Source organism: Acomys russatus, chromosome 30, assembly GCF_903995435.1.
Source record: "Acomys russatus chromosome 30, mAcoRus1.1, whole genome shotgun sequence".
Lineage (NCBI taxonomy): Eukaryota > Metazoa > Chordata > Mammalia > Rodentia > Muridae > Acomys > Acomys russatus.
The window spans coordinates 21636847-21664547 of NC_067166.1; the positions used below are offsets into that span (position 1 = coordinate 21636847).

Consider the following 27701-nt stretch of genomic DNA (forward strand, 5'->3'; position numbering starts at 1 on the left):
AAGTGAAGATAAAGAGTACCAAAGTTACTTGTAACAAATTTCTAAATTGCTTCCTATATTGAAATTGGTAAGATAAAATATTATTTAAAATGTCTGCCATCATGATAGAAAATATTATCAATTCTAAATCATTCTACTTATCAAAATTCCTATTGTAATGAAAATATTCAAGTTTGCACTGAACAACATTCTTTGGTCATAAAACTGCTATCATAATGTTTCTTCAGATTATACATCCATCTAAAACTGGAAATGATTATGGTAGACAAAGCTATAGAAGGTGATTCTAGGACATTTTGCTTTCATTGTAGCCAAGAGCTACGTACAAGTCTAACTTAGATCTTGAAAAACTACTCTGTTATTTATTGTACGTGTACATTTTCCCAGAAATCAGGGAAAAAAAATGTTATAACCACAGGTGGAGAACACAATTTTTAACTGTCAGTTATTTGAGACTGCTGCATAGGCGAGGAGGTGACGAGTGAACAGTCGGACTCAGGGCAGCTGCTCCAGGAGGGTCTCAGGATGCCAGAAAACAGGACATTCCACCCCGGAGTGGACAGATAACAGGGAGTAACATGATACAACTTAGTATAAGTTCTTTAATCAATTATTCATTTGCAAATACTACCAAAAATAAAAAAATTTATTTAATGGAGTGGTTAAATCACATAATACATCAAGAACTATATTATAGTTCTCTATTTTCATTGTTTATCTCAAATCAATTTCTCCTGAACAGTTTACATTTCAAGTAGAAATACAGCTTTTATTTAATGGACTTAAATTATAATTAGAAACCAGTTTTTATATACAGAAAATTCATAAATATAGAATTTTATTTCCATTTTGTCCTTCAGATATGCAAAAAATCGACTAAAAACTTCATCTGGGCCTTTGTAATAAACATGTAAATACATATTTACAGTGAAGATACTTTCTGATAGAAAGTAAATGCACGGAAGAAATTTTGGTCTTCAGCAGAATCCATCCTTAAGCGTCCATTTCTGAAGCTGTGACAGGAGTGCATCACGTTCATTCAGATGTAAGATCCCTTCCACACACATGATTCAAACGGTAACCGCGTTCTCGTACACAATTAACGCTTCACTCTGCAGTTCAATTTCCTCTTAAGAAGACTCCTTCGTCCAAGAGGAGGGGCTTTCAAGGCTTTGTAGTTACGTGCAACTACCATTCTGGTCTGACATTATAGCATCACTCAGCCTCCACTGTTCAGGCCACAGGGTACATCTCACATGATGTAAGTACCATCAGCCTCCGCTGTTCAGGCCACAGGGTACATCTCATCTCACATGATGTAAGTACCATCTTTGCAGTATTTCATGGATTCCATTTGTTTTGTCATAGCCAGGACATCATGAAATCCAGTACTTAGGCCAGACATATGTTGAAAGTATGCCTCCTTTTCTACTTGAATTGTTAAGTTGTTTACTCCGGCATCTTTAAGTATTCCTGTAACCTGTTAAAATATTAGAAAATTTAAGAATTTAGGATAATGTATTTAGCACAAGTTTTCTTTTCCAAATGGGCCTTGAGATATAGTCCAGGCTGGCCTAGAACTCATGCATCTCTGCCTGCTTCTGTATCTTTCAGTGCTAGGTTTAAAGGCAAGAGCCACCATGCCCAGAAAGATTGATAATTTATTTATTTTTTTTGGTTTTTTGAGACAGGGTTTCTCTATGTACTTGGACTCGCTTTGTAGACCAGGCTGGCCTCGAACTCACAGAGATCCGCCTGCCTCTGCCTCCGAGTGCTAGGATTAAAAGCATGTGCCAACATGCCTGGCTATATATTCTAAAAGAGTAAATGACTACTAAGCAATATGGTGTATGCAATTCTTTACATGAATTATCACAGACAAAAATTACCTGCTGTACAATTCTTTGTTCCAGCACGTCAGATGTCACCTGTATATGAATTGTTCCTGCTACAATACTGGCAGAATGGCGCCAAAAATGAGGGTCTCGGTATGATATTAATCCTTCAATTTTCTGTATCTGTGAAATAAATGAGAAGGTGGTATAAAATGATTTTTTGAATAAAGTATATAGAGATTACTTGATCTAGAAATCATTATGGTGAGGCCAGAGAAGTGTAAAGAACAGGATACAGATAGCTTGTAGTAAGGTGTTCAAGACATATAGAATGAATTTCACTTACTGTAAACATTACCCGAGCACATTTAATGAACTTTAGCTTTCTTTACACTGAGAAATGTGTATACACACACAATTACAGAGAGAACAGATTAAAAAGATAGCTCCAGTTTTCTTTTCCTTTCTGTTTCTTTCAAGACAAGGTTTCTCTGTCTTGGCTGACCGGGACTCCCCTTATAGATCAGGCTGGCCTTGAACTCAGAGATCGCTGGCCTCTCTCTCCTCAATGCTGGGATTATAGGCATGCAACTCAGTTTCCAAAAACAGAGGATTATCAACTACAGAAAACTAAATGTAATAAGTACATGTAATAATACATTGGCATTAAAATGTATGTTCTTTCAATATAGCAAGCAAAGAAAGCTCATCAACAGTATTTTGCAATTTTAATTTCCGAAGTATTTTTGTTTTTCTTTTACATGTATGGGTGTCTTGTTTGCATGTGCCTGTGTTCACAGAGGCCAGAAGAGGGTGTTGGTCCTCTGGTACTAGCATTACGCAGACCTCTGGGAACTAAATGTGGCCCTCTGAGGACCAGCCAGCGCTCTAACTGCTTAGACCTCCTCAAACTCTTCAAATATATTTATGTAGTGAAACGACTTTTAAAGTGTTACCTGCAATGGGCATATCTGCTATTACTTAGAGATCTGCTTATTATTATGTATATGGATGTTTTGCCTTCATGTATGTATCTGTGTGTATGTATACTATGTGAGTACAGTGCTCATGGAAGTTAGGTTACTGGATCCCATGGAGTTATAAACAACCAAGTCACCACGTGGCTACTGGGAGCTGAACCTGCATCAACAAGTTCTCTGAAGTGTCAGAACATGGTCCGTGTGAGGGGAATGCTCAATGTTAGGGAGAAAACGCCACGAAAACAAGACCAGAGTCTCGTGACTTCAGTTTCTTTCTTTCTTTTTCTAGGTTTTTCTAGACACAGGGTTTCTCTGGGTAGCCTTGGCTGTCCTGGATTTACTTTGTACATCAGGCTGGTCTAGAACTCACAGATATCTACCTGACTCTACTACCAAAGTACTGGGATACCAGCATGTGCCACCATGCCTTGTTTGACCTCAAGTTTCTTTTTTTGTTTTTTAAGAAAGGGTTTCTCTGAGTATCCTTGGCTGTCCTGGACTCAGTTTGTAGACCAGGCTGGCCTCGAACTCACAGAGATCCACCTGCCTCTGCCTCCTGAGTTCTGGGATTAAAGGCGTGGGCCACCACGCCCGGCTGACCTCAGTTTCTTAAATGTCTTAAACAAAACACCAGAGATAGGTAGGTAGATAGAGAGACTTGTTCTTAAAATGTGCTTTCATGGCCCCCAGGTGAGGTGTAGAGGATAGGAGTGAGTTTAGGTTAGTTCTGATTATTCATTACAGCTGGCTAGTATATGGAAAAAACCATGTTTTTGCCACATGGCTTATGCGCTATGTCCTTGAGACTATACACGTTAATCATGTAACTCTTAACCCTCAGAGTGTAAACTGTCTGATGCTTTTAATACAAGTTCGCTACTGCATGACTTTAGTTCGACTCATTTTTAGGCTCCACTCTCCCAGGTTCATACTGCCAACTAGTGGTGAACACTTAACAACTGAGACACCGCTCTGCCTCTGTATGAACTATTTTTTTGAAATAAAAAATACTTTTTAGAACTGAGGATGTAGTTAGTTGACAGATTGTTTGCCCAATATTTACAAACCCCTGGGTTCAATCCCATGTGCTGGAAACTAAAAGAGATGAGGTGATATATGCCTGCATTTCTAGTACTTGGGAGCCAGAGGCAGAAGAATCTAAATTCAAGGCTATCCAAGGCTACATGTAGAATTCAAGTCCAGCCTGGGCTACATACACAAGACCCCATTTCAAAAGCAATAGAAAGGTATTTAAAAGTATGATATAGTATCTATAAATTATGAGAGCATGAGAAAACTGAACTAACTTTTTAAAAAATATATAAAGAAGTGGGTGAAGCTGGGCATAGAGGCACATGCCTATAATCCTACCACCAGGGAGATTTAAGAATTGCTGCAAAATTGAGGCCATCCCAGGTTACAGAGTGAGTACCAGGCCAACGAGAGATATGTAGCAAGACCCTATCTCAAAAACAAAAAAAAAAAAAAAAAACCAAAAAAAAAAAAAAAAAAAAAAAAAAAAAAAAACAAAACCCTGTATCATCACAAAACAGGATTCTACCAATTATATTTATAATATATATTTATATATGTTTTAGTTTACTTTGTTTTGAAGCACCTTTTCTTTTTTAATGATTTGTTTTATTTTATGTGCACCGGTGTTTTGCCTGCAGGTATGTCTGTGTGAGGGTATTGGATCCAAGGGAACTAGAGTTACAGACAGGTGTGAGCTGCCATGTGGTGCTGGGAATTGAACCTAGGCCCTCTTAACCACTGAGCCATCTCTCAAGCACTTTTTCAATTATTTGTGTGTGTGTGTGTGTGTGTATGTGCAGGCCCAGTGAGGTTATCCTAAAAAATGCCATGTACCCTCTTTTAAACAGGGTCTCCCTGGCTCAGAACTTCTAATCATCCTGACCTACTAGGAATGCAGGCGACACTGCCATTCTTTCCACGTTACATGGTTCTGGGGACTGAGCTCAGATCCCCAGGCTTGTGAGGCAGGCCCTCTGCTGAATGAGTTGATTCCTAGCTTCCTGTCTCTTCTTTTTGAGACAGGGTGATGTAGCCCAAGACAACTTTGAACTTCTGATTCTTTTCCCTCTGTCTCTCAAGTGCTGGGCCACATCTTCCACCATGCCCTCCCTGCTCATGCATTCTTTAACTAATACTGAAAAGAAACAAAAGGAAACCAAAAAACAAAATCCTAACATCGCACAGCTAAACTGAGATTAGAAAGCCAGCGTCTTCATCGTATGGGGTCTTCCCGTTTGCTCAGCTTCTGCTCTGTGCACGGCTTCATCTCTTCTCCCTTCCTGCCCACTCACGCCGAGCACCTCCCTTTCCAGCAGCACTGGGTTGAATGCAGAGCTTGTATATGTATCACCGGATTGCATCAGCAGCTCTTTTTATTTTCAGACAGTCTCACTAGAGTTGCCCAGGCTGGCCCTAAACTTTGGTCACCTTACAAAGCAACTGAGATTATAGGCTTATACCACTAAGTCTGCACCTGTTTTGTTTATGTTTGCTAAGTTAAACTGTATTTTATTCACTTATATCTTGCACATTACTTGTTAGATCAATTTATTCAACATTAGGTGCTATTTTTAAAGGACAGGGTAAGTAATGAGGAAATTACCTTTTCTAAAGCAGTATGTAGTTCTTTCTCATATTCAGGCGGCAGTCTCAGAAGTAAAACTTGACAGGCATCTTTAATCAGTGGGATAACACTGAGAAATATTAACACGGCAATAAAAAGAGAACATAGGGGATCAGCAATAAACCATCCAAACTGCTCGATAAGAACCGTGGAAACAATCACACCAATGCTGCCCAGCGTGTCTGCCAGCACATGGAGAAATACGCCTACAAAGGAAACAATAAGCACATGAGAAAGCAAACTTCATCTCATTCAGCTCTTACCCACCCTGTACTGTCAGCACCAGGTACCCTGCTGGTAGGTGGCCCTTCAAAGTGACTAAAACATGGTTACTGTCAAAGATTTCAGAGAACAGGGTATCTAAGGATGCAGGCCACAGTGACAGTGCGGTAAGCAAGAGCTCTACTACTGAGCTATGTACTAAGCCTCTGAGTCTTTTTTTTTTTTTTTTTTGTAAATCTATTGCCAATCATGGTGGCACAGGCCTTTAATTCCAGCACCCAGGAAGTAACGGCAAGGCAGATCTCTGGGAAGTCAAGGCCAGTGAGAGGTACATAGTGAGACCTTGTCTTTAAGAAGTATGTATTTCAAGGCTACCTTGTACTACACAAAAATAAGTTACATAGCCAGGTGGTGGCACATGCCTTTAATCTCAGCACTTGGGAGGCAGAGACCAGCCTGGTCTACCGAGTGAGTCCAGGACAGTCAAGGCTACACAGAGAAACCTTGTTTCAGGGGGGAAAAAAAAGTTATATAAGTAGTTAAAAAATGGAGCATTTTTCATAATCTTTTTAGAAGAATCCTTTAGAAAATAATGTAGTCAAGTTTGTATTTGAAAAAAAGAATGTTTTTAAAGGTTATTTCTGCCTACAAAAACTTGAAAGTAAAATTATTTTTTGAAAAAAGTATGTATTGGGCTTGAGAGATGGCTCAGAGGTTAAGAGCACTGGCTGTTCTTCCAAAGGTGCTAGGTTCAATTCCCAGCAACCACATGGTGGCTCACAGCCATTCATAATGAGACCTGGTGCCCTCTTTTGGTGTGCAGGCAGAACACTGTATACAAAATAAATAAATAAATCTTAAAAAAAAAAAAAAAGAAAAAAAGTACGTATTTATTACTGTGTGTGCACGTGTGGTGGTCAGAGGCAATTTTTTTATTAAATATTTTTATTTTTTACATAAACATTTATATTATTACACACATATACAATAAACTACATATAGCAAGAAGAATCATAAAATAATCATGAATTATATAAATGTTGCATTCTTAGCGTTTTGGCTATTTGTATTTGGCAGCCTTGAAGAGAACATCTTTCTTATCTGGTGTAAATCAATATCTATCATATCCCATCATTATCAACTTTATTTTTGTTTTTTCAAGACATGATTTTTCTGTGTAGCCTTGGGCTTTGTAGACAGGCTAGCCTTGAACTCACAGTGATCCATCTGCCTCTGCCTCCCAAGCGTGCCACCACGCCCGGCTTGTCATTATCAACTTAAAACATCTATCTAGACCTAAAAACATCTTAACTCCTAAACAACTAAATGTCAGAGGCAGTTGTGAGGAATAATCTCCTCCTTCTACCTTTACATGACTTCCACGGATTAACTCTGGCCATTAGGCCATCAGCAAGCTCCTTTACCTCAGTACTCTACCTTGAGCTAAGATTCGACATTACCCAATTACTAACATTAAACCATCGGTATAAAGACTCACTACCACAAGACATCAATACAATCCTACTATTTTTACAGCACAACAAACATGTAGGTTTGTTAATGGTTCACTGAAGTGTTTCCCTTGCAGTCAGAATATTCTTCTGTATATATGAAAAAAGGCTGTACTTACAGCAAGTTATTTAAACACGAGTCTTTATGCAAAGCGTGCCTCCTTGTTTGTTTTTATGGCGCTGATAATCAAAGGCTGCATGTACGGTAGGCAAGTGCAGATACATCTCTCTATACCTGAGCTCCATCTCTAGGCCCTTCATTTCCTTTTGTAAAATGACTTTACTGTGGAGGAACACAACAGAGGATCTCTCTGCTTGCCTACTTTTATAGTGTAGTGCCCCATCACTGCCTACAGGTACAATGCTTCACGACTGTGGATCTTCAGAACTCTCACTAGTGGGAACACCAGGCGCAACGATCAGACTGTCCTAACTCCTGCTTTTCTCGGCTACCACTCCACGCTGGGGCTGAGTCTCACCACGTATACCTGAGTCACAAGGTAACTGCCTGTGATGGACTTTCGCTGTTGCACTTTATGGAGTCTCTGCTTTCCTCTTCTTCTGTGCAGGGAGCCTTGGGCACGCTAGGCAAGCCCTTCACTGAACTACACTCTTGCATGTCTCCTTTTTAAAAATCCTGAGTAATAATAACTGTAGCAGAATGCTGGGACCCGGTCCAGGAGTGGAGTCATGTGAGAGTTCTGAGTGCTTGTGAGAGCACTCCAACGAACCAGACAAGTCTTGTGACCTCGGTTTCTTTAAAACAGAACTGCTCTTGGATTATGTTGTCCTCCAGGTGTAGAGTGGCTCACCTCAGACTACTCATTACTGCTCACTGCTGTTACTCAATTAAATGTTTACACTATTTTTATATGTTTCTATGGAAAAACATGTTTTTGACACATGCAGTTTGTCCTTGTGACTGCATATAGTTCAAGCTCATGAACTTTACTCATGTGACCTTTCTTTTTAAAATTTATTTTTATTTTATGTTCATTGGTGTTTGCCTGCATGTATGTCTGTGTGAAGGTGTCAGAAGCCTTGGAACTGGAGTTACAGACAGGTGCGAGCTGCCATGTGGGTGCTAGGAATTGAACCATCTCTGCAGCCCCCATGAGACCTTTCTTAACTCTCAGATTTTAAACTGTCTGATGCTCTGAATAAAGCTGGCTCCTGCATGACACTTTAGTTTTCTCATTTACTGGCTCCACTTCCCCGGGTCCTACCACCTCTAGAGCAGTGACACCAGAAAGCCCATATTATTGAGACAACTAAAGGCAGAACAGTACTTCCTAAGGACTCACCCCTCATGTTAGCGTTCATGCCTCCACCTGTGAATCCGTGGCTGTGGCCGTGGTCACTGTGCCCATGAGCATGGTGGGAATGGCTGTGATCAGATGAGTGGCAGTGTCCTTGAGAAGCTCCATGCCCATGGCTATGGGCATGGCTAAAGGCACAGATACCAATGAGGTTTACTATCAGCCCTCCAATGGAAACTGGCTAGCAAAAAGGAGAAAAGAAAAGCTTTAACTGTGAAGCTAAGAAAAAAGAGTTGCTATTTAGAAAATCGACAAGTGCTGTATGGAAGCATCGGCTGTCAGTAAAAAACTGATGGCGGCTTACTAGCTGAGGCAGGAATTAGGAGGTGGGAGTTCTGGAGGAAAAAGATGAACTCTGAGGTAGTCAGAGGCGGGAGATTCATCCTGGACTCTGAGGAAGATAGACCCATGAAACTAAGGAGAGGTAACCAGCCATGTGGCACATACAGAACAGAATAAATGGGTGAAATAAGTTATGAGGTAGTCAAGGAATGAGCCAACGCTTATGGTCCAGGCATTTATTCACAAATAATAAAGTCTGAATCATTGTTTGAGGACCTGGGGCACTGGTGGAAAACCAGTGGTTTCAAATACTTAAGAAAACCCTTGTAACAAGGACTTGAGTTTAAGTGATAGAGAATGGCAAATCCGGGTGGGCGCCGTGCTGCATACCTCTAGCCCAGCACTCAGCAGGTAGAGACAAGCAGGTCTCTGGATTCTAGGCCAGCCAGGGCTACATAGTGAGAACCTGTCTCAAAACAGACAGACATGGGGCTGGAGAGATGGCTCAGTGGTTAAGAGCACCATCTGCTCTTCCAGAGGTCCTGAGTTTAATTCCCAGCAACAACATGGTGGCTCACAACCATCTATAATGTTATCTGATGCCCTCTTCTGCAGATAAAGCACTCATATACAATAAACAAATCTTAAAAAAAAAAAAAAAAAAACCCAGACAGACAGGTACATCCTTGGTTCAAATGTACAACTGAATCAAAACTCCAAACTATGTTTAGTGAGTTGAGAATTAATTGTTCATCAGGTACTAGTGGGCTGGAGAGAGGACTCAGCAGTTAAGAGCACTGCACTTCCAGAGGACCTAAGTTTAATTCTCACGACCTAAATGGTGGCTTGCAACCATTTTTAGTCTCCTGTTCCCAGGGATCTCACACTCTCTCTGGCTGCCATGGGCACTAGGCATGTTATGTGGTGTATACATATACACATACAGGAAAAACACCCACACACATAATTAAAAATTCAAGTGCCAGCACCAAAGAATTAATGATACAAAAAAGAATTAATGATACGGAACTCAGCTGTGGAAGAATGACTAAACAGCAACCATGAGTCAGTGCTGCTAAAAGGAATATGCATAAGATACAACAGGGATGCTCAGAGGAAGACCCCGAGAGACTGAAGATGAAGAGAGGAGTGGGCTTAAGGGAAAGTATCCCAACAGAGGAGACACGCAAGCAACACCTCAAAACTATCAGAAGGGCAGAGTGAAGGAAGGACATGCCACCTACAAGGAACTACATGCATAAGGGTTGGGGTATAGGAAGAACTAAAAGTTGTTTTAATAGTTATATAATGTATTGGGAAAAACCTGCACAATTTTTATTCTTCTCTGATTTTATCTCTGACATATTACAAATGCCTTCAGATTCTTAAAAATACAATTTTGGAAAAAAATTTATTAAGTCATAATATATGTTTTATAATGTAACTATATTTATCTAAGATATTTGAGAAAAGGATTAATTTCTGTTTTCTTTCTTTTTCCAAGACAGGTTTTCTTTTTGTAGCTTTGGCTGTCTTGAACTCACTCTGTAGACTAGGCTAGCCTTGAATTCACAGAGATCCGCCTGCCTCTGCCTCCTGAGTGCCAGGATTACAGGCGTGCACCACCACGGCTGGCTTCAAGAAAAGGATTAATTTCTAAGAGTCTGCAGTAATAACATAAACATGGTAGTCTTCGTTTATCATTGGGGTGTATGTTTTAGAGCTCAATGTGTGCCTGAAGCTATGGATGGCACCAAGCCAGCCCATATAGGCTGTGTTGTGTTCTATACATACATACTTATGATAAAGCACAAGTTAGGCACAGTAAGAGACTAATGATAACAGTAAGAAGATAGAACCATTATAACAATGCAGTGTAACACAGCAGCTAGAGTCCCCTAGACTATCTCTGAGGTGCTGGGCTTAAAGGCATGCATCATTACACACTGCTTAAAAATGACTAAAACTTTAGGTGTATTTGTTTAAGGAGTTTTTCAGTTAGTAGACCATGGTTAACAAAACTGCATACACTGAAATAGTGCATAAGGGAGACTAAAGTACCAAGAATGGAAGTTATGCTGATTTAAACAAAAATTAAAACTACCATAGGCCAATAGCTACAACTAGTTAGCCCTTGGTAGGGCAAAGCCATGTAAATATGAGTGGAAACTTAAACAGGAAAAGAAAAAGACTTACTGTCAACATGTTTGTGTCTAGTTCCGGAGGATCAATCAATCTAGCCACTGACTCCATAAACACAAAAAAAGCTATCACTATCAGGAAAAGTCCATTAATTAATCCAGAGAGAATTTCTATTCGGCCATACCTAAAAACACACAATAATTTTTAGAAAAAAAGACTGACAAGTATTTTAAAAATATAAACATTACAAACTTAGAATAGTAAGTGAGGAAACAGGTCCAGCTTTTCATACTAAGTTACTAATAATGTAAATTATTAAAATTTAAAGATACTATTAATATTCAAAAGTCATTCCAAACATATTTGTTGAAATTTTATATATACAAAGCCCTTTTTAAAATACCATTTTATAGAAAGCCTTGTCTAATTTTTTTTTAGCAAATATCTCTTTCTCTCAAACTACAATGTTTCCTGTATCTCTATGGCACACAGATTCTGTTCTGTACCAAAATTATTGTATATTTGGCTCATTCATCTTTCAAAATATAAACCACTGGGTCTGGAAAGACGGCCCAGAAGTTATGAGCACTTGGTGCTTTGGCAGAGAACCCAGGAACCCAGGGGATCTGACTGCCTCTTCTGGTCTCTGTGGGCACCAGGCATGCTATGGCATACACACATACATGCAGCCAAACACTTAACATATGAAACAAAACAAAATTTTTTTGTTTTTGTTTTTGTAGCCAGGGTTTCTTTGTGTAGCCTTGGCTGTCCTGGACACACTTTGTAGACCAGGCTGTCCTGGAACTCACAGAGATCCGCCTGCCTCTGCCTCCCGAGTGCTGGGATTAAAGGCGTGTGCCACCATTGCCAGGCTCAAAACAAAACCTTAAAACAATACAAAAACCACACAAGAATTCCAAAATATAAACAACTGATAAGGGGTGGATTTATTTAGAATAAGTCTTCCTAAATAGCTTTCACACAAAAGAGATTTTAATAATGGGAAGATATTTTTATATAATCACTTCAGATTTTGAATACTTTTAACACAAAAGACGTGAATGGTCATGAATATTTCATCTCCCAAAGAAACATGCTGAACAAAAATGTGAACATTTTAGGTGGTGTTTTTCTCTTAGCCTCTAAACAGATGTGTTAGGAAGAATAACCTTTAGTCAACTGCCATTCAGAATTAGTCAAATGTGTACCAGCATTATTCTCTGTATTGGCAGTACTAACTTTTGCCGCTGAAGGCTGTCCTCAGGCCCTGACAGCACACCTACCCATAGGAGAAAGTCCGGGTTGCTTTCCATCGACTCATGAGGGCAGCAAAGAGTCCCATGACCAGAGCTGAGCAGTCAAAGAGCATGTGGAATCCATCTGAGATCAGGCCTAGACTATTGGTTAACACTCCATAGAACAACTCCACAAAGGTAAAAAGCTAAAAAGAGGTTTAAAAAATTATGGGAGGAGCATGTTGAGAAATACATTACCACAGAGAATTATTAGATTTTAATCATAAGATTTAACCAATTACCCAAACCTTCTTTGAAGATGTGCTTAAAATTCTATTGCTAGAAACTATATTTTATATAGATTATGAAGAACTAGGCCAATCAGATAAATTTATTTTATAAACTAAAAGGCATTGTTTGATTTGTATGTGGGAATCAACAGATGAGGCTCTAAAATGTCAGCATCAGCAGTTATGTACTGACGACATATAAGAGGCAACGCTACCCCTTACAAGCTACTGTAGCAGTGATTTAAAACAGCATACGAAATCAGAATTTCCACAATCTTCCAAAGACTGTTTGCCTCGTTTATAGGATCCTTGCTACTAGAGAAAAATATAAATTTTAGCTCATCTTTGTCAGAAACTTGTAAAGTACTAAAATTACACATCCCACCAAAATAAAAACATTGTGCTTAAAATATATAGCACTAATATTTAAAAATCTTACCAGATTCAAGCACAAGAAGTAAAAGATCTGCCTAGAGTCACTCTCCTCAAGAATCTGTTTTAGTGATTCCTTAATAAACCTAGGGATCGACTGAGAGCTATGCTGAAAAGCATCACCCATGAAGTGATAGAGTGGTGTTCCTTCAGGAGAATATCCAATAAGGGTACCTTTCTGTCCTCTCTTAGAGGGAGATGATAGGATGTTGGCCGCTACAAAGAGAAAAAAGAGAATATGATACAAGTTTTGAATGGATAAACATCAACATGGTTACTGCCAGCCAGCACTCAACTGCGAGCACTGAGCAGTATCTAAACTGAAGGCTTGAGCACCAGAAACCATAAAGACATCAGGAAGAGAAAAGCAGGCAAATGCTTACACAAAATGAAGAACACGGCACTCACTACCACGCCTCCAGACAGGACATGCTCTGTGCTCTCCTGCTGTGCTGCTCTGTTCATAGCCCGGAGTTGGTCTGTTATGGGATGAGTCCAAAAATTTCCAAAAAGGAGAGCACTAATGAAAATGGGAAAGGATCCATAGCGGGCACATTTGGAAACGTCCATTTTGGCTGAACACATGGAATCCATATAAAAATCCAGAATCATGACAAAAAAAATAACTGTGGTGAAAGGCATGATGAGAGAAAACCAAGACTCAACTTTACTCTAGAAATGAAAAATACAAACAACATAACACACAATCAGTATTCTATGGAGAAAAAATTTAATTTTACAAGATGTTTCTGTTAATCACTTTGTATATAAACAAATACTCATGACTGAATATGATTCACAAAATGCCAGCATGTGAAAGTCACAAGATATTGGTATACTTTCCCAGTATCCCCCAGGGCACTAACAACAAAACCCTATTCTTGTTGAATTTTATAAATACTAAGTAGCCAAAACCTGAGTTCAAGACTACTAACTGGCAGTCTTTCATTGACTCCTTTGGGCCATAGAAATGTGAAATATACATAAACATAACAGTATTTGACTTACATTTTTATCAACAATTAGAACTAAAAAAAAAAAAGAAAAAAAAAAAGCAAGGATAATTTAAGCCACTATTAGCCTCAAATTAAACAATTCTAAATTGAAATTTCTGTTGAATAGTAACTCATTTTACTTGTTATCAACAGCTCTCAATCTTACCTCAGTTGTCACAGAAAGAACAATCACCCAGGGGCACAAGAGAAAAACAGAAACAAGCTGGGATAAGGCCTGAAGGCGCTTAGCTCCACCGACATCTGCAGAGAGCTTTCTGGAAGCCGTGTGAAAACCAACTTTACAACATAAAGCCAGCACCAGCAAGAGTACTCCACCCTATGAGTGAAATATTTCGTTAAAAAAATATATATACTATCATATTCAACACCTTACAGATTTATGTTATGTACAACATTTTGAGACAGAGCCTAACTATGCAGCTGTGGCTGGCTTGGAACAAAGGCGTGCGCCACCACGCCCGGCTTTTTTTTTTTTTCCTGAGACAGGGTTTCTCTGTGTAGCCTTGGCTGTCCTGGACTTGCCTTGTAGACCAGGCTGGCTTTGAACTCAAGAGAGATCCACATGTTTCTGCCTTCCAAGTGGCAGTAAGCACTCTTAGCCAATAAGCCATATCTTCTTGATTATATGTATCTTGAAGAAATAGAAATTATTTTAGTGTTGTAAAAGTTTCATGTATGAGCGTTTTGCCTGCATGTATGTCTGTGTGCCACCTGCATGTCTGGTGTACCGCATTCCCTGGGACTAGAGTTACAGATGGTTGTGACCTGCTATATGGGTACAGGGAATCAAGTGAGTCCTGTGGAATGCAGCAAGAGGTTTTAATGGCTGAGCCATCTCTTCAGTACCAAGATAATAAATATATTTTTGGGACAATATTGATGACACAGCCCAGGGTGGCCTGGAAATCGGAGATCCTCTTATCTCAGCCTCTTCTGTGCTAGGAGTAAAGGTATGTGTTAGGTATAAGTGAAATTTAAAAATTATAAATTCCATGGTAGTACATGCCTAGAGGTGGAGATAGGAGGATTAAGTGTTCAAGGTCATCTTTGGCTACATGTCAAGTTCAAGGACAGCTGGGCTATAGGAGGCTCTGTCCCCTACCCCCAAAGTTATACTTGCTGTGACCTTTGAATTCCTTTTTTTTTTTTTTTTTTAAAGATTTATTTATTTACTGTATGAATGTGCATTTACACTTGGCAGTCCAGAAGAGGGCATCAGATCACATTATAGATGGTTGTGAGCCAGCTAGTGGTTGCTGGGAATTGAACTTAAGACCTTTGGAAGAGCAGCCAGTGCTCTTAACCACTGAACCATCTCTCCAGCTCCCGACTTTTCAATTCTATTTGTAACAAAAGATAATACCTTGTGATCTGCAACACCTAAGAAGGCGATAGCTGTATAAAGCATATGAGTTAGCGCACTGTCATGATGTCCTTCAGCTGAAGAAAGTAGAGTAAAGGAAAATACTTTTCAATCCCAACTCCCAAAGCTAAGGTTCTCTTGAAATTTTAGCTACTTTATTTTGAAGACACACTGGTTTGGGTATGCCAAACTCAACTATTCTTAGTAGCATGTTACTCTTGAAAAGAAAACAATTTCGTTTAATTCTTAAAAAAAAAAAAAAAAAAAAAAAAAACTTATAAATAAGAACGGTCTATGATTTTTGTTTTCATTTTTTTCCCTTTCCCCCAACTGTTGGTTTTAGAGGCACAGCCTTAAAATACAGCCAAAGACACTCCTGAATTCCTGCCCCTGCCTCCCAAGTGATGGGCTTAAAGGGTGTGCTACCACACCTGGCTTCTGTGTGTACTGCTGTGTCTAGCAATGCGTGTGCTGGATGCAGTGACTACATTGTGGTTCTTAGAGGCATGCATAGGCGAGGCATGCCCTTGGTCTACTCCTGTCTGATGAGATTGAGGCTGCACCGTCAGGTCAGTCTGTACCATCAGTCTTGACCTTGTCTGCTTTACACTGCTGACCACACAGGCCCCAGCATAGGAAAGGACATGCATCACAAGCATCTGGAGCCTTTTCTGCTCCTTCTCAGTGTAACACAGGACACTGCTGTTAGTTTACTAATAACCCAGGACACTAAGTATCAGTACTTTAAGTGCTGCAGAATAGACACAGGGGTATGGCTGGGCGAGAACAAGGGAGGTCAGAGAGGAGATCACACAAACTTGATAGAAAGTTGGGTTCAAGAAGGTAGCCTGAGTTGGCAGGAGTGATTCTGGACAAGACAGTAAAGGCGAGGGCAAAGGAATTTAAATGTTTTGCTGTCTTCTAGCATCAGGACATTCTAAAACATAAGCATTGTGGAAACATACTGAGGATATTTTAAAATTTCAACTGGGAATGAATTTATTATTCATCTGAATAATGATTAAGGATGTCAACATGAATCTATGAAAGTGTCACTTGTGACTGATGAGTTTAATTTCCTTCCATTTTTCCCCATTCTGCTAGCTTTTTCCCCCCTTAGACTTTAGGCACCACCAGTCTGGAGCAAAAGGATACGGTGTTCAGCTATCTTAGCCATGAGATCATCATTGTCGAAAAGCAATAAACAGACCACAGCAATAATGAAAAAAGCAGCCCCCCTTGTCTGAAAGAGAAGAAATAGACAAAGTTTTGTTTTTGTATTTTTAAAGGTTAAGTCTTAGCACAATAATCACATAAATGCTAGGGGAAACCATCTTTCCCTTTTACTTTTGAGAAAGGATTTTACTATTCAGCCTGACCCTTGCACCCACAATCCCCCTGCCCAGGCCGCCTGAGTGCTAAGAGTACAGACATGCACCAAGCATGGCTTAAGAGGAACAGTAAAAAATGCATCAACATTTAATGAAAAACAACACCAACATTATCGTCTTTACATACGTTTATAGTATAACAAACAGTCAGCTACAGAAATAAACTCTTCAGAGTGCTTTACATCTTTTAAGACATACGTTAGCAATGTATCTCCTTCTAAATGTGACCTGGCACATTTAATATGAATAAATCATTAGGGCTTACAGAGACAAGCTTCTCAATTTTTGGTTGAAAAGCCTTAAATAGCTAAGGAAGAATAGTTGGTAGAGCTGTACTGTATTCTGTAACATTTAAGAAATAGAGAATAATCTAGCTAGTGTTCCTCTAAGGAAAAAGGTCTGAGAAGCCATACTGAGAAAATTAAGTCATCCTAAGACAGTGAACTGTGTATGTGTGTTATAGATGTGCATGGTGGATGGACGCTGGTCGTGTGCAAGCACGAGAAAGCCATCTGGTAATTTCTATTGCTTTCCACTTTCTTTTAGAATTTTGCTTTTTATGTGTTTCGGTATTGTACACATAAATGCAGGCACCCCAATAGATCAGAAGGGGGTGTCAGATGCCCAGGAGTTTGAGTTACATGCATTTGTGAGCCACCCAGAGGGGTTGCTGGAAACTAAGCCCCAGTCCTCCTAACCACCAAGCAGTCTTCATCTCTTCACTGTAGTTTTTGAGGCAGGGTCCCTCAATGAACCTGAAGTTGGCTGTTTTAACCAGGTGGGCGGACAGCCTGCCCAGCACCTGCCTGTGTCTGTCACACAACACTGGAGTTACAGGCCTACATACTCAGGCCTGGTTTTTACGTGGGTGCTAGGGACCTGAACTCAGGTGCTCCTGCTTTCACAGCAAGTGCTCTTCTTATGCACTCAGCCATATCTGCAGCGCCCTGGTAAATTTTTTAAGTTTATGCTTTTATTGCCGGGAAAAAAATTGGGTAAGAGAAAATACATAAGCCTAGTTTATATACTATATAATACTTAGCAACAGAACTATAGTTTTGAGTAAATAAAAGTTTCAAATGAAAACAGGATATTAGTCTATTCATTATATGGTATCATTATACTCAATAAATTCTTAGTGTGGCGGGCATTATGACAAAAGGCAATATACACGAAAAACCTATACAGTTAATGTTTTTCCCCTTAACCCCCATTTCCTCTCCATTTCCTCTGCTGCCGTTTCTTTTTGTTTTTAAAGGCAGAGTCTTACTATGTAGTACAATCTGGCCTCAAAGTCCCTTTTATTTATTAAGAATTATACTTACTTATTGTGTGTGGTAGGGGAGCGGAATGCAAGTGCTGTGCAATGAGATGACAACTTTCAGGCCAACACACCATGCTCCGGGACATTTTAATTTGATAAAATGGAAATAGTGTAGTGCTAACTCTAACATGCAGACCATAGACTAACAACTAATTTTCTAAAAGACAGTAATATTTAAAGCACTTGTGATGAATAGGGCCGACTAGCTGGTAATGTGCTAGGTAACTGTTCAGCAGACTCAGTACAGCAAACTCACAGGCTGCTTCTATTAAGATGAAGGCAGAGAGCTACGGCGCCACACGAAGTGGTATGCGCTGGTGACACACGGGTGACATTGCTAAGACCTGAGGGACAGGTCATGGCATGGGCTGCACTAATATCAGCCTCTACGTTCCCTATGGGAAAAACTGACTGGAAAGCCATCTCTGTACTGTTTTTACAATGTTCTAAGAATCTATAATCACATCAAAATGAAATAAAAACAGAGAAGTGGTTTTGTAAGAAAAATGATGTTAAGCATCGTCTCTTCCATATTATAAATGGTAAAAGACATGATCTGTCTTTGCTATGAATAATGTTTAACACCTGTATTTTCAATTGCCAAGTAGCAACAATGGAAATCTCTACCTTTGCTGGTCCTCCTTCAGAGCTGGTGAATAAAACACTGAGCAGGGAGATAACGACAATGTCACTGTGTTCAAACAGCAGCAAAGTCCTACGGAAACACAATACCACTCAGAAAATGTTTCTGACCTTTTAAAGAAAGCATGAACTAAGTTAAAGCAAAAGAAAAGAAAATTAAAAACATGAGAAAAATAAATATGTACAATTCCCTCAGAAAGCATTTTGGTGTTAACTGCCTTAGAAATAATGATGCGCTGGGCATGGTGGCACAAGCCTGTAACCCCAGCACTCAGGAAGCAGAGGCAGGTGGATCACTGAGTTCGAGGCCAACCTAGTCTACAAAGTGAGTCCAGGACAGCCATGGTTACACAGAGAAACCCTGTCTCAACAAACAAACAAACAAACAAACAACGATACTGTGAGTACCTGCAAATAACAACCTTTAATCTTAGAATTATGTCATTTTAAAATATCATTGTTTTGAAAAAAATATATTTTTTGTTTAAAAATGTTATTTACTGAGTCACAGTTTGTCGGAGGACAGAGGAAAGCTTTCAGGAGTCAGCTTTCTCCTCTTGCTGCTGGATCTGGAAACTAACCTCAGGATGCTGGGCCTGCACAACATGTGCATTTCCCTCTCAACCATCCTGACAGCCCCGGTATCTATGAGTTGTGTGCATGTGATGTGCACACATGTGTGTAGAGGCCAGAGGCTGACTTTCTTCCACTGCTTTCTACATTATTATTATTATTTACTTTTAAGACAGAATTTCTCTGTATAACTACCCTGGTTGTCCTGGAACTTGCTCTGAGGACCAGGGTATCCTCTCAAACTCACAGATATCTGCTAGCCTCTGCCTCCCAAGTGCTGGGATTAAAAGCATACACTGCCACCACACAGCCTTTTATACATTTTTGTTTGTTCTTCAAGACAGGGTTTCTCTGTGTAGCCTTGGCTGTCTCGGACTTGCTTTGTCGATCAGGCTGGCATTGAACTCACAGGGATCCACATGCCTCTGCCTCCCAAGTGCTAGGATTACAGGCGTGCACCACGCCCAGTCTATACATTATTTTTTTAAGACAGAGTCTCTCACTTAACCTATAACTTTCTTAGGTAGCTTGGCTGTTTAGAAAACCTTAGTGACTGTCTGTCTTGACTACCCCAGCGCTGTCATGCTTGACTCTGCTTGGCATCTGAACTCAGGTCCCCATAGCTGTGCAGCAACCTACTAGGTCAACTTCCCAACCCTTCAGACTTCCTGTATATATGAGGCAAATACTCAGTAAGTTTGTTGGTGGGGCTGGAGGATGGCCCTGTGGTTAAGAACACTTGCTGCTCTTGCAGAGGACCCAGGTCTGGCCCCCAGCATCACAGCTGTGCAATTTCAGTTTCAGGGAATGCCATAGCCTCTTCTGGTGTCTGCAGAGACTAGGCAAACATGTGGTGCACATTCATGCAAGCAAAGCACACACATAACATAAAAATAAATAAATCTTTTTTAAAAGTGTGTTTTTATTGGCATTAATTATAGGAGATCCAAACTAGAAGTAACTTATTCACTAGTAAGAGAATATCAACGGAACATTTCCATTTGATGGACTGATGCAGGAGCAGGCATGAATGAAAAATTTTAAGTATACAAAAATAGTAAAGTGTACATTAATTTTGTTTGCTTTTGAGAGGATCTTGGTATGTTGCCCAGGCTAGCCTCAAACTCCAAACTCCTAGGATCAAGAGATCTGAGGCTGCCAGCACAAAGCCCACTGTACGCAGCTCTGAAAAGCTGAATTTTACGGTAAACAAATTACTCCCCTGAACCACCCCCCATGCAGAGTCTCCCCCATGTAGTTTGAGCTGTCCTGGAATTCTCTTTCTATGCAGACCAGGCTGATCTCAACTCGCAGAGATCTGTGTGCTTCTGTCTCCCCACTGCTGGGGTTACAGGAGTATGCTATCATGTCCAAGGAAGAAGAGAAGCTTCCCACATCAGGAACTGAATTGTTCTTCTTACAACATTCCCAGCACCCACATAAGAGTGCACAACCACCCCCAACTCCAGTTTCAGGGCATCTGACTGCCGTTCTAGTTCTTTCGGCTCCCAAATGCATTTGGTGCACTTACACACCCTTGGGTACACACACGCTTAAAAACAAACAAACGAGCTAGAAAGGTGGTTCAGGAATTACAACCATTTGCAGGTTTTCCAGAGGACCCACATTCAGTTGCCAGCACCCATGTGAGGCAATTCCAGAGGAAGTGAGCCCTCGCCTGGCCTCCATGGGCACCCACACATAAATAATAGTAAAATATAAATCTAAAACATTTTTGTCAATATTTACTATATACAATGAAGCCCATATTTAATGAATTTTATGTGGAAATACTTTATTAAAAAATAAAAGGTTGGGTGTTGTGGCACATGCCTTTAGTCGCACCACTTGGGAGGCAGAGGCAGGTGGATTTCTTTTGAGTTTGAGGCTAGCCTGGTTTACATAGTGAGTTCCAGGTCAGTCAGTGAGAGTTACATAGTGATACCCTGTCTAAAGGGGGGAAAAAAGAGAGAGAGAAAGAGAGAGAGAGAGAGAGAGAGAGAGAGAGAGAGAGAGAGAGAGAGAGAGAGAGAGAGAGAGAGATCGAGATCGAGATCCTGACTTGGGCTGGAGAGATGGCTCAGAGGTAAAGAACATTGGCTGTTCTTCCAAAGGTCTTGAGTTCAATTCCCAGGAATCACATGGTGGCTCACAACCATCTATAATGAGATCTAGTGCCCTCTTCTGGCGTGCAGGTGTACATGTAGGCAGAACACTGCATACATAATAAATAATTAAAAAGTGGTGGTGCATGCCTTTAATTCCAGCACTCAGGAGGCAGAGGCAGGTGGATTGATGTGAGTTTGAGGTCTACAAAGTGAGTCCAGGACAGCCAAGGCTATACAGAGAAACCCTGTCTCGGAAAAACAAAAACAAACAAACAAACAAACAACAAAAACAGGGGGGAGGGAAAAAAAGAAGAAAAGAAGAAAAGAAAAGTAAGAGAGCTCCTAACTCAAAACAGGCAAGTGGCTGGAGAGATGCAGTTAAGCGGCAGAGATTATCTAGTGAGTGTGCACCCTAGATTCAATCTCCAGGACAGCCAAAAACCAAAGACCCCAAATTAATGAAAAGGAGTAATGAGGGGCTGGAGAGATGGCTCAGAGGTTAAGAACACTGTCTGTTCTTCCAAAGGTCCTGAGTTCAACTCCCAGTGACCACATGGTGGCTTACAACTGTCCATCATGAGATCTGGTGCCTTCTTCTGGTGTGCAGGCAGAATAGAATACTGTATAAATGATAAATAAATCTTGAAAAAAAAAAAAAAAAAAAAAAAGCCAGGCGTGGTGGCGCACGCCTTTAATACCAGCACTCAGGAGGCAGAGGCAGGTGGATTCCTGTGAGTTCGAGGCCAGCCTGGTCTACAAAGTGAGTCCAGGACAGCCAGGGATACACAGAGAAACCCTGTCTCGAAAAACCAAAAAGAAAAGAAAAGAAAGAAAGAAAAGGAGTATTACAGACGGAAACATTAACCCATTTCCAGCTATCTGTTAGTTAAATGTGTCATTTTTCTTCTTCACCTAAGTCTGTAATGAAAATTCACTGATTATAACTTTAATTTTTATCATATTTGGGAGGTTCTAATTTAAGAAATAAATATATCAACATGGCAATACTAACTTAAAATAAGACAGACTAGAAAATATCATTGTGCCAACTTTGGAGTAGACACTTTACTTATTTTTTAAAATAGATCTTTTTATTTTAAGATTTATTTATTTTATGTAGATGAGTGCTCTGTCTGCACATATACCTGCAGGCCAGAAGAGGGCATCATATCCCAGTATAGACGGTTGTGAGCCACCATGTGGTTGCTGGGAATTGAACTTAGAACCTCTGGAAGGGCAGACAGTGCTCTTATCCTCTGAACCTTCTCTCCAGACCCTTGAGTAAACACTTTAAAAGTGCATCATGGGTTTAGTAAAAGGTGGAGAAAGGCAATGTGGGTGGTGGTACGGGGTCCAAGGGAGGAAGCAGATGACTAAATAACTTTCCCCTTTCTATCTGTATCGTAAGACACAGGGAAGGGTTTTAGTAGTATGAACTAAAGCATCATTTCATGAGTAAGCAAGTTAAAAAGTGGTGGCTCTAATAATAGCACTCAATTATGATCAACCATAAACCGAAAAGGTTCTACTCAATTGGGAAATTCAGGCAAACTTCCCATTCCTCTAGGGTGTGGCTGCTACACGCTGCATGTGGAAAGCACAGGGTATGCATAACAAAGAAATGGCAGCCCAGAAGGTACTCGGTTGGCCACCACAAGTCCTTCTCCTCTCCTCAGCACTGTCTCCCTTCACTATTCTGATGGAGATATCTTTGGTTTTTCAAGACAGGGTTTCTCTGTGTAGCCCTGGCTTCCTAAACTTGCTTTGTAGACTAGGCTGGCCTTGAACTCAGAGATCAGCCTGCCTCTGCCTCCCTGAGGGCTGGGGTTACAGACGTGCCAATCGATCGGGCTTCTGATGGAGACTGCCCTCAGGCTTGGTCTTCACACCCCTCCCTAGGCAAAGGCAAGGAGGAGCAAGGTGCCTTTCCTTGTACTTCCTTCTTTTCTCTCTTTTGGTTTTTTGAGCCAGGGTTTTTGTGTGTAACAGAGCCCTGGCTGTCCTGGACTCTCTTTGTAGACCAGGCTGGCCTTGAACTCACCGAGTTCTCTGCCTCATGCTGGGCTTCTTATACTTTCTTGCTAGTCCCTTTTAGAGACTGACCAATCAATCAAAACACATTAAAAAAAAAAAAGCAAAAAGGCTGGGTGTGTTGGTGCACGCCTGTAATTCTAGGACTTGGGAGATAGAGGGTCTGCCTGTTCTACAAAGTGAGTTCCACGACAGCTAGGTCTGCTACACAGAGAACCCTGTCTCAAAAAACAAAAAAGAGCAGAACAAAAGAAAAAAATCTGATGCTGATTGCACATTTCAGTGTCTATTAAGTCATTTTAAGCATTTCTTCTCTACACTGGCCATTCGCACAGGGACCCTCTACACAGCTCTAAGGGAAGCCAAGGCGAGCAGCTCCTTCATTCAGTACCTTTTCCTGACGGCTGCACGCTCCTCTGAAGTGTGTTTATAGGGTACTTGCAGGGTAAGAGAAAAGAGCACCTTTCAAGATGTCTCATCTTTATTGGTTTATTTCATTTTCCATTCAGATGTGTTAGCTTCTCCATCTGAAACTTTTTGGGTTCTAGCCAATAAAGTATCTGTGATAGGTCATTAACTCAGACTAAACTGGTTCTTCTATGTTGAATAAAGTATCTGTGATAGATCATTAACACAGACTAAACTGGTTCTTCTATGTTGAAGTGTATTCAGTGCTACAGAAGTGACAGAAACGGTTGCACAAATAAATCTTTGATATAAAATAAGGAACAAGGGCCGTGAGATGGCACTGTGAGTAAAAGGCTTTTGCTGCCAAGCCTGGTCCCCAAGACCCACACGACGGAAGGAGTGACCTGACTCCCAAAGCCCTCTGGTCCCACGTGTGCACTACAAATGCTGAAATATAAATACACAACAAAATTAACTCAAATGAAATGTAAACAAATAGTGAAAATACATTTTAATTTACCTTAGTGGTCCACAAAGAGTAAGGCCAAAAAACCATAAAAGTGATATGATACATCCAGCAACTGCATGTTTAAATATTTTGATCCACTATAAATAGAAACAACAGCAAAAACAACTTTAGTCATATCCATTTGCTAATAAGTATTTCATGCTTAAATAAAACCTACAAGGAGGCAGTGTATGGTAAGCACTCCTTTGATTCCTGCAAGCAGAGAAGGCAGGCGGAGCTCTCTGATTTCAGGCCAACCTGGTCTACACAGTGAGTTCCAAGGTGCTCAGGCCTAACACTGACCCTGTCTTAAAAAGGAACAAAGCAAAACCCAGAGGGAAGAGGATAACAACCCAACTATTTTAAAGGTTAAATAATCACATATTTAAACATTAAATAGAAAATGCTGGGGCTGGAGAGATGGCTCAGAGGTTAAGAGCAGTAGCTGCTTTTCTAAAGGTCATGAGTTCAACTCCCAGCAACCACACGGTGGCTCACAACCATCTATGATGAAATCTAGTGCTCTCTTCTGTCATGCAAGTGTACAGGTAGACAGAGCACTGTATACATGATAAATACATAAATCTTAAAAAAAAGTTACCAAGATCCCCTATCTTCATCTCTATTATCTGTATTCTCAAGTGCTGTTGGTCCTCCTGCCCTCTACCCCACGACAGGGTCTCTCTATGTAGCCTTGGCTGTACTGGATTCACGTTGTAGACCAGGCTGGCTTTGGATTCACATGGATCCAGCTGCCTCTGCGTCCCAAGTGCTGGGATTAAAGGTGTGTGCCACCACTCCTGGCTGCTGCTGTTTTTGTTTTTGTTTTTTTTTGAGACAGTCTTACTATGTAGCTTTGGCTGGCCTCAAACTCACGGAGCCAGCCCATCAGTCTCTGCTTTCTGAATGCTGGAATTAAAGACATGCACAACCAAACCCAGCTTTAGCTCTTAAGTCTTTTTCCCGACACAGCCCAATTTTCCAGTTTCCACTAGTTTTTTAACAAAAATATATGATTTAGTTTTTTAAAAAAAAACCTTTTCCATGAGACTTTTTTTTTTTTTTTTTTGGATCAGTCTCATTATGTAGCTTAGGCTGGCCTTGAACTCATATTGATCTTCCTATTTCTTTGAGTGTTGTGGCTTTCCATGAGCAATTTTTATGCTATAGTCATTTGAAAATAGAGATTAATTGTATTTTAAAGACGTTCTTGGTTTCTAAAATAGAAGTGCTTAAATTGCCATGCTGACAATATGGTAGCGGACCCCAATTGTGACACGAAGCAGACATGCAGTGGAGTATAACTGCTCCCAGTGAGGTGCTTTGTGAGAGACTAAGCAGAATGAGCAATTTTCTGGCATGAAGCAGTTGAAGGGCATCAAGATGGCCCATGTGATACACTGCACATGTACTAGATACTCACATGTGAGCTGTAACTAAAAACCTTACAGGTATAAATTAATTTATTCCTCACGGACAATCCTAGGCCAATACTATTATCTTCACTGTATACGTGAGCAAAATTAAGACAAGAGAAATCATGTAAGTAGTACAGGGTGTGAACAGGACTGATTTTAGGGGCCTCCCTTCCAACTCCTGCACACAATCTATCCCCAGTGACTCTAGGCTCTTGGGCATGGCTTTACACCTCATCTGTGGATCTTTCTGAATAAGGACATCCCTTTAAAGTCTGCTACTCCTTTCTACATTTGAAAATATTCCATTACATTGAGATTTTGTTTGTTTGTTTTTGTTTTTTTGAGACAGGGTTTCTCTGTATAGACTTAGCTGTCCTGGACTCACTTGGTAGACCAGGCTGGCCTCAAACTCACAGTGATCTGCCTGCCTCTGCCTCCCGAGTGCTGGGATTAAAGGCGTGCGCCACCACGCCCAGCCTTACATTGAGATTTTAGTTTACTTTTAGGGCATCAATTCTGAAAAGTCAAGAGTGAGTTAACCCTCGCTGAGCATGTAGCTAGGCTGCTGTGCTTGCCCAGCGTCAGCACCGTGTACGGGGAATGGCAGTGTGAGCTGCGACAGCAGCAGCCGGGGAAGCAGAGGCAAGCTGACCAGGAGCGCACGGCCAACCTTGGCTGCACAGGCTTGAAGCCGGAATGGGCGACAGGAGACGCTACCTCAAACCAAGCCGAAACCAAAACTCAACGAACAAACCAACAAACAAACCAATCAACCACCACCCACCCAACCACGAAGTTAAGCCCAGAAAAATGTAAAATGTCACTTTATTCTGGCCTACCGAAGGGGAAGCTGTTAGGAATAAATGATTCTGTCAACATCTCACCTGATGTTTTGTGATAGTTTTCCCAGAAGAAAAAGGTTTTTGAAACAAAACCAGAAAAAACGCAGTCCTGTAAACATTGAAAGAGAAACAGTAACATTAAGTACAAGGTGTAGCTTTAACAAATACTCCAGAACTAGACATGTTTTCGTCTAGAGCAGGACTTAAACTCTTTGCACTGTGGCCCCTTCCACCCTGACATATTTTTGTGCTATTGTTGTATATAAGTATGTAAAATTCATGCACAAATCAAACATTTACTGCTAACAAATCATAAAGAAATTTATCTTTAAAAATATATCTTAGCCAGGCATGGTGGCGCACACCTTTAATCCCAGCACTCAGGAGGCAGAGGCAGGTGGATCGCTGTGAGTTTGAGGCCAGCCAGATCTACAAAGTGAGTTCAGGACAGCCAAGGCTACACAGAGAAACCTTGTCTTGAAAAACAAAACAAAATAACAACAAAAATATGTACCTTATGATTTTACTATTTATTAGAGATGAAAGCAACCTTGCGTACTCCTGAGATGGATACGTTATACAATCCTTAGATACCCTGATTTAATACAAAGATGCTGAAGAATGGCTCTAGGGAAATGTTACATCTTTGCTTTCTGTAATTAAACCATTATGCTTCTTTAAGAGCAGAAAATTTTGTATATAACATAAAACCACTAATTCAAATCACAAGAGTCTTGAGAGCAAATTAAGGTGATGCAGAAATATTCTTTGGCACTGTGTGGCATGAAAGTACGCACAGCACATTCAGTGTTCATGCTGTGTGCAGAAGCCAGACGGCAGCCATGTCCTACTGCAGAAACACCTCAGATTCATCATGCATTGGATTCTGAATTAATTTTTGGTTGCCAAAATTTTCATGACCATCACATTTAACTTGAGAAACTTTGCTCTAGGCTGGGAATAGTGGTGCACACTTGTAATCCCAGTGCTTGGAAGTCAGAGGTAAGTAGATCTCTGTGAGTTTGAGGCCAGCCTGGTTTACAGAGTAAGTTCCAGGTCAGCCAATGATACAGAGACCCTGCCTCAAGAAATACAACAACAACAACAACAACAAGTGTACTAGATGAGGCTTTCATGGCAAAAGTCAGAACTAGTTCACAAGCCACA

The 27701-nt window shown here is 40.5% G+C and overlaps 1 protein-coding gene across 1 annotated transcript in view; it reads right to left on the reverse strand.

Annotated features, from left to right (window-relative positions):
* Positions 1-1182: 1182 nt before the first annotated feature.
* Slc30a5 (solute carrier family 30 member 5) overlaps positions 1183-27701 on the reverse strand; it is a 32527-nt gene continuing 6008 nt past the window's right edge. Inside the window, exons 3-17 of the mRNA XM_051172470.1 lie at positions 26577-26643; positions 24287-24372; positions 18632-18719; positions 16445-16532; positions 15290-15366; positions 14072-14242; positions 13294-13582; positions 12918-13126; positions 12237-12394; positions 11005-11134; positions 8512-8707; positions 5454-5680; positions 1890-2018; positions 1306-1480; positions 1183-1248 (exon numbers count right to left, since the gene is read on the reverse strand). Of these exons, the coding sequence (XP_051028427.1) occupies positions 1310-1480; positions 1890-2018; positions 5454-5680; positions 8512-8707; positions 11005-11134; positions 12237-12394; positions 12918-13126; positions 13294-13582; positions 14072-14242; positions 15290-15366; positions 16445-16532; positions 18632-18719; positions 24287-24372; positions 26577-26643 (2086 nt within the window). The 3' untranslated portion in view covers positions 1183-1248; positions 1306-1309. The remainder of the gene's footprint in view (positions 1249-1305; positions 1481-1889; positions 2019-5453; positions 5681-8511; positions 8708-11004; positions 11135-12236; positions 12395-12917; positions 13127-13293; positions 13583-14071; positions 14243-15289; positions 15367-16444; positions 16533-18631; positions 18720-24286; positions 24373-26576; positions 26644-27701) is intronic.